The sequence below is a fragment of the Sparus aurata genome, chromosome 8, assembly GCF_900880675.1.
Source record: "Sparus aurata chromosome 8, fSpaAur1.1, whole genome shotgun sequence".
In the NCBI taxonomy this organism is placed as follows: Eukaryota; Metazoa; Chordata; class Actinopteri; order Spariformes; family Sparidae; genus Sparus; species Sparus aurata.
The window spans coordinates 7,858,937-7,870,864 of NC_044194.1; the positions used below are offsets into that span (position 1 = coordinate 7,858,937).

General features: G+C 43.7%; 1 protein-coding gene across 7 annotated transcripts in view; it reads left to right on the forward strand.

Moving 5' to 3' along the window:
* Positions 1–11,257, forward strand: part of magi2b (membrane associated guanylate kinase, WW and PDZ domain containing 2b) — an 86,611-nt gene extending 75,354 nt beyond the window's left edge. For 4 of the 7 annotated variants that reach the window (XM_030426055.1, XM_030426056.1, XM_030426058.1 and 1 more), the window contains exons 15-22: positions 351–543; positions 2,116–2,355; positions 3,663–3,848; positions 4,411–4,705; positions 5,418–5,685; positions 5,771–5,914; positions 6,886–7,024; positions 8,072–11,257. In XM_030426055.1, the coding sequence (XP_030281915.1) occupies positions 351–543; positions 2,116–2,355; positions 3,663–3,848; positions 4,411–4,705; positions 5,418–5,685; positions 5,771–5,914; positions 6,886–7,024; positions 8,072–8,766 (2,160 nt within the window). In that variant the 3' untranslated portion in view covers positions 8,767–11,257. Of the gene's footprint in view, positions 1–350; positions 544–2,115; positions 2,356–3,662; positions 3,849–4,410; positions 4,706–5,417; positions 5,686–5,770; positions 5,915–6,885; positions 7,025–7,337; positions 7,449–8,071 lie in introns of all 7 variants that reach the window. The other 3 variants (XM_030426059.1, XM_030426062.1, XM_030426061.1) reach the window with 2 other exon arrangements.
* The last annotated feature ends 671 nt before the right edge of the window (positions 11,258–11,928 follow it).

Sequence of the window (11,928 nt, forward strand, 5' to 3'; positions counted from 1 at the left end):
GATACAGTCACACACATTTGACCAACATACCCTTCACTCACTCACACACACACACACACACACACACACACACAGACACACACACACGTCAGTCTTGGCTTTCTCACATTGTCCTGACGCTCTAACTGCTCAGTGCCGCCCATACTGAAGTAACGCCTTGCTAACTTGTCCTCGTGTGAAACAGCATGCAAAATATGTAACGGCAGATTATCTGGAAGGTGAAAAAATGTTGCTGTGACCCAAAACTAGTTTACAACCTGGCTAAAGCGATTACTGTGTGATTCCACTGTGTCTGTGTTTCATCCTCTTCACCTTCATCTATGCTGCTAATATTGATTGTCTTTGAACAGATTGTTATTGGCGCTATAATAGAGAACACTCCCGCTGAGCGCGATGGGCGACTTCGACCCGGGGATGAGCTCATTTCTGTGGATAAAAATGTGGTTGCTGGGAAACCGCACAAATACGTAATAGACTTGATGCACGCAGCCGCTCGCAACGGACAAGTCAGCTTGACTGTGAGAAGGAGAGTGCTAACACCTGGTAAGGACATGTTTTATTTGTTTGTTCTTTTTTTTCCTGACTTGGGAATATGCCGCACGTTTCACTGGCAATGAATTAAAAAGAATAATTTGGAAAGGACACACATGCTGACAATCTCTGTGCAGGTTCCGTTTGTTCTTCTCACACACGTCTTTTCTGTGGTAGTAGATCATACATATATAATACACACACATAATAATAAAACGCAATAGTGGGCGATGCCGATGAGCACATTTTGTAAAAACAACAATTCAAAGTATTTTTATGTATTTTAAGTATTAACTCATTAACCAGCAGTTACAGCGAGCGCTCCAGTTTGCACAATTATCACCTGAAAGTGTTTTCACCACCAATAACACAGCGATATCGCGGTCGGCTCACAGTGACACAGTTTACTGCCAAATCAACAACGGATCCAGGTTTCAAAAAACAAGCGACAGAGTGAGATTGAAAAACAGCAGACCAGATGGGTTCATTATCATCAGCAGTAATACACTGGGCTTTATTTAACAGACTGACAGACAGATTGTTTTACCTGTTTAGGAGACCAGTGAGAACTCAACTCATGTGCAAGGATACGGAAAGGCCAACAACACTTGCAAGTCCTGATTGCAGCTGTAGTGTTCACTCTTGCTGGTTGATATGTAAACCAACATGAGGGAGGAGGAGTTTAATGACCATCCAGTCATTTCACACACAACAAAAGCTTTTGGATTCATTAAATGACAAATGGAGGAGAAATTTTCATTTTTTTATAAATTGGGGGATATGTGACCCTGCTGGAATTATGCACTGGATCTATCCTGTGTTCATTTTAAATGCATAAACTGCAACTTTTTCCAGTTGCTGTTTGTAAACAAACCTTCCACAGTTGGCCCCTCCTCCCCGTCTTAACTATAGAGTGCAGTGGTACTCGATTTTGTGTGAATTCAGCCGAAGCGCAGGCTTCAGGTCCACTGTTTACCTCTCTGCTCTGTCTGTGTGTGTTTTTATGTAGTTCAACCCTGAGCTGCAGAGCATGAAGAGAGATGAGACAGACATGTAACCGTCCTTTTCATAAATTCCAGATCTTGCGCCATTGTGTAGCCCCCAGCAAATAACAGCACGAAGGTCTACATTCAGAAATGTCCGAGACATATTATTCGATTATAAGAAATACAGGCCGAGGGCAGGTCAGCACACACTTAAGTGGTGAATGAGAGGGATTACTTTTGTACGAGCCAGCACACTGTTGTTTTTGAGGAAAATTCTGCATAAGATGCCTTCAAGCTCTGCAGCAGGCACTGTGGTTGTTGTCTTTCTAAGTGTTGTGCAACCGCAAAGGCTACAGAGACACCAGGGTCATACCTGTCAAACAGATGAGTAAAATTTGACTTTGAGAGAGTCCCTGCGGGAGGTAGAGAAGTGCACTGTTGCATGCAACCCATAATGCACAACTGGAATTTGGCCAATAGCTACATCTTCAGCCAGGTTTTTAAAATGAAAAAGGCACTGAGAGTAAATTGGTCAGGTCTCAAAGTAACAGAGCTGCTTTGACTCAGGTTGTCTCCTCTCTGGTGTCCCTTCCTTCAGGTGAACCGTGTCCTGTGAATGGACGCAGCCCCGGCTCTGTTTCGACGCAGCACAGCTCTCCACGTAGCGATGCAGCCTCGGCATCAGGTCCTCAGACGGTCGCAATCCCAACTGCCGCCGCTCCTCCAGAGGGATCCGCCCTGCAGACAAGTGATGTGGTTATTCACCGCAAGGAGAATGAAGGCTTCGGCTTTGTCATCATCAGCTCCCTGAACAGACCGGAGAACGCCACCGTCATCAGTGAGTGGTTCTGTCTGGAGCCCTGAAGGTTGTCTCTAAACACACTGGAGGATTTGTAAATCCTGAGGGTGGTGACTGCCCTGGAGTGATTGTTTTGGGGGTTTTGCTATCATTAAAATTTTAATTTGAAATGCGTTTATAAGATCAGATATTTTAACACACGGTGCAGGTTGTGTTTGCTTTGTATATCCAGACGAGTAACAGGGTCAAGTATAATATCCATTATTCCTACTTTTCTAATAACCAGTGGGCTTCATGTCCCTTAACAATTATTTAACTTGAATGGTGTTTCTTATCCCGTCCAGTATCTTTAAAACTTTCATTCACTGGGGTCAAATTGAAATTAACTTGTTTTCTAAGGTTTACTTTTTTATTTTGTTGTTAACTTCATGTCAAAGTGGTATTCAAATAGTCATTTAAAGTCTTAGATTTAGCTTTATTAAAAGGGCTCTGTGGAACTTATGTGTTTTGCTTTAAGCCACTCGTTTATATAAGTCAGCTCCATTTCTAAACTAATGTTATCTACATTTGCTCTCTGTTAGCGGAGCAGAGAGAGGCACTCGAGAACGTGCATAAAGTCACATCCTTTGGACTGTGACATGAAAGATCGGCCAGTAAAAAGTGATTAATATGAGTAAATTGGATCCCCTTTAAACTTATGAAGACGCTAAAGGTAGCTCATGTCTTGAGACGGATTGCAGGATTCTTGAGTCAGCGTGGTGTGATTGCACAATGAATAATTTTGAATGAATGTATCCTGAATGCAGTCATGAGAACTGCAATGAATGCACTCGAAAAATATTCATGTAAATTTCTAAGAACTGTATGCCTAAATTCATCACACCCCCTCTAGGTTTCTCCGTACACCTAGGAATATGAATACCGCAAAACTGGGTCTAGAATACAGTAGTCATTATAATATCAAACATTAGTTCTGGATGTAATCGTGCATGTTCAACAGTCCCTCAGGGATTTTCTGTGCTTGGTGGGTCCAGAAATGTTTTACATTAAAGAGGAAATCTTCCGTTTTCTGCCTCTGTGTGTGAAAAGTGTTGACAAAAATTGAAACTGAATGTTATTTCCATAAAACAGTGAAAAGATTTTGAAAAATAGGTTTACAGACGGCGTGGACAGTGTAAGTATTTCTGTGGAGGAATAACATTATTTGGAAATGACATTCTAAAAAGTTAAAACAAGACTCGAACCTAAATGTTTTTCTATCCACTTCATTTGACTTTGAGCAGTGCTGTTTTACATCTTTCTTTTAAATGGCTCTTGACAATCACCTTGTTATTGCCTGTTCCCAGCTGTGCCCCATAAAATAGGACGAATCATTGAGGGCAGCCCTGCAGACCGATGTGGGAAGCTGAAGGTTGGCGACCGGATCCTGGCTGTGAACGGACAGTCCATCATCAGCATGCCGCACGCAGACATTGTCAAGCTCATTAAAGATGCCGGGCTAACAGTCACGCTGCACATCATACCAGAGGAGGGTAAGTGTTTGTGTGTGACATGAAATCAGATTTTTCTCATCCTGGGAATTTTGTTTGACAGCTTGTTTAGTTTGCCCTTTGTGCTACTTCAAGAAAACTCCCTGAAGTCATTCTCCTTTGTCTCATACGAATACATTTTTACTTTACTTCACTAAGTAGACACAGAATGCTTCATGTGAAGTCCTCTGAAGGAAAAAAGTCAAAGCAGTTTCACAGATGTGCCAGAAAAGAGCACAAGGTTAGGAGGAGTGGTGCTCCTGAGCTGTTTTAATTATGGTGACGCTTGAACATAATCTTTTCAGCTTCCGAATGTGTAGAGCTTTGTTTTATGAATTTGAGATAGTTTAGAGTCTTCTAATTATGAGCATTATAACAAGGTCAAAGGTTATGAAGCTACTTCACCTTAAACAGCAGATGATTAAGGCTTTTCTACAACAGTAATGCAGTCGTGTGCATCTCATAGCACGTTTTCCTCATCAGTTTGTTCTGAATCCTTCTCTTGAGACAGAGTTTATCATTTTCCACACAGGTGAAATCACGTCTCACCTTCTGTCTAACACAGGTTCCCAGTCCGGCCCCAGCTCAGAGAAGCAGAGCCCCATGACCCAGAAACACAGCCCCCAGACCCAGCCCAGCCCCGTAGCCCAGCCAGGCCAAGGAGGCACCCAGCCCGGCCAAGCGGCCATTCAGCCAGGTCAAGCGCCTGTTCAGCCCGGCCAGACACCACCTCAGACGAGCCAAACAGTGACTGGCCCTCCCGCACCAGCAGCCTCCCAGCCTGGACCAGCTGGAAGCCAGCACAGCCCGGTCACACAGCCCTCTGGCCTCCCTCCACAGCTATACCTCCACGATGGCAGGTAGGACAGCGCCAAGAAGGATGTTCTTGTTTGGACTGGGCAAGAGCATTTTGCAGGCTTGCTTCAGCATTGTGTGTCTTGGCGACTGCATGAAGAAGGACAGTTATCAGATATGTGTGGATATATATATAGATATGACTGTTGCATGCCAGTAAGTTGTGGAAAGAACCTGTGACTACAGACAACTTTTGTCCCAGTCAGACTCTTAGTCTCAGGCCAGTTTCTACCTTGTTGCGTAACACCACTTAGCTCTAACAGTGTCAGTGAATAATTTACCTTAAAGTATCTCTTCTATAATGCAGGAGCCCAGCGATCAGGCCCTGTTCCATGTCAAAACTTTGAAAGTGTGGGTGCGTGCATGGATGGGTGTGTGTGTGCGTGTGAGTCCCAGATCAAGACACTGAGAGTAGCACTCCCAGAGCTATGGATTTCTGCCCATTTTACAAGTGGGAATGTGATAAAAATTTCAAAACCAAGAGTGATATTTCCATCCTCTTTGTTGTGAGCCTCTTTGGCTGCTCACACTAAGTAACCCTTTCTCTACCATCACATGGCAAATAAGACTAATATGTTACTCATACGCCATGTGGAACACTGTCCACTCTCACATGAGAGGACACAATGTGGACATTAGGTTCTGCCTTCTTTAATGCTCTCTCCACCACGACACAAACTCTCAGCTCTGGTTTTGTTGCTTTCTTTCTCCTCACAGGTCAGAGGTAAAAGCCAGACAGGATGTCAAACCTGACTTCCGCCATCCTCCATTCACTGATTACAGGCAACCTCCAGTAGACTATCGTCACCCACCGGTCAGTGATTATCGACAGCCCCCGACACTGGACTACAGACACCCGCCTGGTCTGTTGGATTTCAGACAGCACCCTGCAGCTGCACAGTTCCCTCTGGGGATTCCTGCTGACTTTAGACCGCAGGTACAGCTGGATCGAGAACCGTCTGCTCAAGTGTTGGCCATTTGGGGGGTTTGTAATCTTTATACTCAGCATAATAGTAGCATAGAGTGTTGTGGTGGGTTTGTTGCAAATTGTCACTGGTTTTTTTCTGCAGGACTACGATTATTTCACAGTGGAGCTGGAGAAAAGCGCCAAGGGTTTTGGCTTCAGTATCCGCGGGGGCAGAGAGTACAAGATGGACCTATTTGTGTTGCGCCTTGCTGAGGATGGTCCTGCCATTCGTAATGGAAGGATGAGGGTGAGATGATGCAAGCTGAGACAAAGTCAAAAAGTCTTGGGAGATGATCGTCATCTGTAGAAAGTATAACAGTCACAGACATGCACCTGAAATAATATCACACACTGCTTTTATTCTGATACATTTCACTGGATTTAAGGATGGTGTAAAATGCCATAGTATGGATGTTTGCCTTTCACTTTTGTTGCTCTGCTATTTTTCGTATCTTTCGCTCCTTTTGCAGATCTTTTTTACCATCTGTCCCATCTTCTTCATGGGGCAGGAATAGTTAAAGGATAAGTTCACTCAGACAATGAAGTTCAGTCACAAGCTTCTCACCCTGATGCCGATGTAAAGCCCTGTGAAGTCTACAAAACATTTGTGGAGCTTTGCAGCAAAATAGCATAACAGAATTCTTCTAAACATCTGAAGTAGATGAAGATATTTACAACATTTTTAAAGCCATAATCTTCACTTTAGCTGCTGATCTACGGAGTGTAAATAACTTGCTTTCAAATAAATTTGGAATCTTGGCCTCGGCCTCCAGAGACCCAGCTTACACTTGACAAGTTGTATGGAGCCGTTTTTTTTTTTATTTGGCCGTTTTTATGCAAGTCATCTTCTACTTCAGTTGGTAAGGAAAATGCTGCAACGCTGTTTTGCTGTGAAGAAATGTTTTGTGGACAATTAAACACCACTTTCCATCAGCATGAGGGTGAGTAGATAATGACTAGATTTTCATCATTGTGTGAACTTATCCTTTATGGGGCAAAGTGAGTAAGTATAAGTACATGTGAACTCTGTGGCTGAATGAACCTCATCTCACCATCAACACTTCCTGTTGAGATACACTTGAACAAGGCACTTAATGGCACTTATTCCCCAGTCACTCAGCAGCAGTGGACTGTGTGGTGGTGTAGAAAAGTCAACTTTCCGTGGATAAACACAGCCTGACAGAAATCGACCCTGTCCTCCCTGCGTGTCTCTTCCAGGTAGGGGATCAGATCATAGAGATTAACGGGGACAGCACTCGGGACATGACTCACGCCCGCGCTATTGAACTCATCAAGGCGGGAGGCAGACGGGTCAGGCTGCTGCTGAAGCGAGGCACGGGACAGGTGCCAGAATATGGTGGGTCTCTAAATGTCCAACTGTTTCCCACTGTTTTTAGTCTCTGATCTGATCTGTTTCTCACAATCATACTAAAGACTCATTGTTTGGCGTGTAACATTACTGTTTCTCTGCCGATGCTACATGTTTTACTCAAGAACACATTAACGTGCATTAATATCTTTCTGCATTTTACTCCTCGCTCCGCCGTCTTCTCTTCTGGCGTCTAAAATTAAACTTGTCTTCCTGAGAAACCATGTTACAGAAAAACAACCTGTCGTTAAGCTCTTGGTGTGTTGTAGCCCCTCTGCTTTAAGTCTAATGATTGGTATAGGCTTATACTTGCCTTTCCTCAGGAATGGTACCTTCCAACCTCTCCATGTGCATGAAAGGTGACACACTAAGCTCCCCCTATTTCTTCCTAATGGGCCACTCTAAAGACACGGTTTGTGAAAAACTGCATGTCTCTCTCTCCATACTGATTAATCTGTGTGCAGTGTAGCTGTGCTCTAGGCATGCATGCGTGTCTGTATGATCATGAGTTTAAGCATGAGAAAATAGCTGCTGTTTATGTAGCTATGTGTGTGTGTGTGTGTGTGTGTGTGTGTGGGTGCTTCAAATGTGTTGTAGTAAGAGAGCAATATGGTTTGAAGTGACCCTCCAGATTAAATTGTATCATCCTGAGAAGGGCTGTGAAGTAGACTGTGTGAAGTCAGTCTGCTCAGATCAGGCTGTCGCACAACTACAAATATGTTTTCACGCACTGAATGAATCCTGTCCCACGTGCCTGTTTGTGTAGAAGTTCTGTAGATCAGGCTTTAGGTGTATCATGTTGGCATGGAAGCCTTCGTGGTCAGGTGTGAGCTACTCACACACAATTGCATGCAGTTTTGCCTGATATTACATCAGGATGTGGTGTTAAATTGTATTATTGTGTACATCTTTCTTTCTATCTCTGCTTCCGTCCTCTCCTCTGTCTTCCTCTCTCTCTGTGTGCATGTGCATGCTGCTTTGTGCCACTCTGCTTTTATCTCAGCCCACCTGATTGTGTTTTCTCTCCCCTGACAGACTGTGGCGGCCCCTGGGATTCCCTTTCTACAACCCACTCTACCCTGCAGGAAGTGACCCACGAACCCCACCCAAATCCATTGCTCTCATCCCATCCAGCCTCAGCCCCAGACTCCCCTCATCAGCTCCCTCTAGAGGCCACAGTGTGCATGGCAGACAAAGCTCCACAGCCAACAGACCACAGCTCCGTTAGAGGGGCTACAGGTGGCAGGTCCACCCAGCAGAAGTGCATCAGCAGGGGGCAGGGAACCCCTCAGGGGTCTGGAGAGGTGGACTGTGGACCAGGCGACAGACAGCCTCGGGCTTTGCCTCCCAAAGCTGTCCTGGGGAGGTCTGTTGACAGAAGAGAGAGGCAGAGGGAGACTTGCTCCCCCTGCTGTGAGAGAAAGGGCCTGCACACACAGGCCATTAGCACTGTCTGGCCCTGGGACCCATATGGGAGCATGAATTTGAACGGAGCCTCTCTCAGCAGTGGAGACGGACAAGTCAGCCTCCAGGAGAGGCTGGTGTCCAGAGGTCTGTTCCCCAGAGAAGATGAGAGGGCCAGTGGCCACAGCGGGCTCTGCTGCCCCTCGAAAACCATGGAAGATCCCCCTGCAAGGAGCGCAGCAGCCTCCCCTGGGCCCTGGAACGTCCCTGGGTCTGACAAACTGCCTGGCACCCTGAGGTCCTGGACCTCCACAGTCAGCAGGTAGAAGGGATCTCGCTGGTTTGGACCGGATCACACTGTCTGGCTCCTCATTCAGTTCAACAGTAAATCTCCCTGGCCCTCTCTTTCTGTCCTGTTTTCTTTTTCCGTCTACTTCTGAGATCATGTTTTATGTTACATTTGTTCTTACGAGATAATTATTACACCCACCACCTTAAAAACAGAGGAACTTTCACAGCTATTGTAACATACAGAATAAAACTGATGGAGACTGCTCAACATGTAGGCATGTCGGACCCTCAGATGTGACAGTTAAAGTTCTGATCACAGACGGAGCAACAACCAACAAAAACAGAAGGAGCTGAGCTTTCGCCGTGTACCTTTAACTGCTCCACCGTTTCTGACTCAGATTGGTTAGTCCAACAAAACCTCAGATGGGAGAGAGACATATGTTTATCCAAGAGATTTACTTTTGCTCCATTTTCTCCGTGCAGTGAGAGGAGTGAGACTACCACTCTGTAAGAGGGAGGCAGAGACACTGAAACTCCTGGAGGACATGGCACCGACCCAAGTGACAGCCCGGTTAACCCGACATATGTTAGCTCTCACATGCCTACAGATATATCATATACTGTAAATGTAAAGATGTGAAAAATATGTACATTTGGTAATCTCAAAAACATCCCTGTTGGTGTTTTTTTTGAGGCAGTGTTGTAGTTAGATACATTGTAAAGAAAAGAGGAAAAAAAACAGTATTTTAGGATCACTATTTCCATGGCCTCGTCTATAACTACATATCAAAGACTGTGCAAGTCTCCAGACCTGGACCGCTGAGGGAGGCAGTGGTCGTGTGCATGGATATAAACCACCATGTCATCAACAGGGACTCACATGTCTTTTAGAGGTAGAGTATAGAGAGGGGATCCTCTGTGGAGCCGACCAGTTGGAACTCATTTGAGACAAAAGAAACTCCTTTTTTTTTTTTTTTTTTTCATCCAATTGAACTTTTGAGTGACTGAAAACAGTTTGCTTAGTAAGAACTCATAATAATGTTCTGAGTTATGTACACAACTTGATCACAACTCAACCATGCAGTCATTGTGCAGAATTATAAGCTGTGTTGTATTCATTTAATGCTCAACGGAAGAATTTTGTCCAGTCTATATTTCCCATTTCTATGCCTTTTTACTGTGCTTAGTGTACCACATCACTGTGGGAGAAGGGGCATCGGTGTGGGGAAGAGGAGGCCGATGGTTATGAGGTGGGGCGGAGTGCCTTACTCAAACTAATGCAGAGCTGTTGCTGTAGTGATTTGTTTTTGGGAACTGGATGCAAAACAGGCGTTAGTGACCGTGCACACATATCAGCAAACTGTTGAGTTGTGGAGCCTGTTTTTCTTCGGACTTGACACCGAGCAGAATATACAGTTATCTTGATGCACTCTCAGCTGTATAGCTTATCCATGTCAATGATTGCCCTGTTTCCCCTTAGTGCTTAAAAGGGGATCAAATGTAGCCTGTAGCATTACATCCTCTTCTTAGCGAGTCGTCCGGGAGAGTGGAGCGGTGAGCGTTTATCCAGACTGGGTCATAATCAAAGTGGAGTCTCATTTCAGCTTTACCTGTCTGTCCTGTAAGTGTTCCGTTTGCATCGTTGCAGGCAGTACCAGTGCTCGCTGAAGCTGAACCCAAGACTCTGAGCGATCTCTGAAACACAAACGCAGTGAAAACGTGTGTTTGATCACAAAGTCTTGGCGTGCTGCTTTAAATCTGAATCAGCCGAGCTGAAGTCACTATCCTGCTGCATTTCTACACATTGGTATCATCCATTCCTCTCAACAAAATGTTTGCTCTCATTACAAATCAATCATCAGAGATTCTGAGCAGCGGAGAACCAGATAAGTTAAAAAAATTAAAATAAAAAATCATAATGCATTGTGACAATTTTGACTGAATGCAGCACAAGGGTACATCCAAGCTTGTGTAGGCCGACTGTTGGACTGGGACACCGGTAAGACCCGCAGTGGTTTCTGAGTAAAACGTGCTGTCTGGATGTTTGTGGTTCACTTGATAAAACTGGTTAACATGTTAGCGAGGGAAGCATGACAACATGCCGTTGGGCTGTAGAAATGTGTTAACTGTATGTACAAATGTTCAGAAAAGGTGAAAGAAAATGTCACCCAGCCCTCTGTCTCCGTTCAGGCCGTCCCCCTGCCTGCTGTGAGTGATTTTGTATACAGAAACAAAAAAAAAAACAACTGCTTTATTGGAACCTGTGAAGGATGGCACGTTCATAAACCCCCATTGAGATCAAGTATAACTGTGTAGTGTTAATTGTGTACTATTCACCTTGTACAGCTGTATTCCTACAAATATGGTTTACTGTATCATTGATACTGTAGTTTCAAAGACGTGAACAACTATTTTTATGAAATGCGACAGTACTGATATATTACATTTTGCTAAAAAACAAAAAACTTGTTTACTGAAAGATATTCTGAAATACTGTCAAATAAACTCTTGACATGGTGTAAAATATTCTTTTCTAGAGACTGTTTTACTTAAAAGCACGAGGGTGAGACGACAGCGACTTGTTGATCGATTACTCTGCAATAATTTTGATAGTTGATTAATCATTAGTGGCAAAAACTGAAAGTATTCTCTGGTTCTGGCATCTCAAACGTGAGGTTTTGCTGCTTTTCTATGTAATTCCTAACTTAATATTCAGGGGATTTGGAGTGATGGTTGGACAAGACATTTTAGGACATAATCTTGGACTCTCTCTCTGGAACACATAATTTTTTTATATTTTATATTCCAAGGTTCTAAAGCCCGATCAGTATCTGTTGGATCAGATATATCTGGATTGGGTTATTTGTTGTCTGATATGTGCCGACATGAAACTTTTATTTTTTTTTTTTCAGAACACAATGCAGTAAAAGATATTAAGTGTAATGTATTATTAAATTCCCAGCACTGTTGTCATTCTAGACAGTAAAGTGTATGTTAATATGTATAATATCCTTCCTATGTTACATATCTTTGTCACAAGCTTTTAATAACCATTTAAAGTAAAAATCCAGTATCAATCGGGCTTTAAACTGAAGATTAAGAGAAAACTGATCAACAAATTCATCGATAATTAATCGTAAGTTGTTGCCCTAGGTGAGACTATACCAGGAACAATACTTAGTATTAATAAATGCACA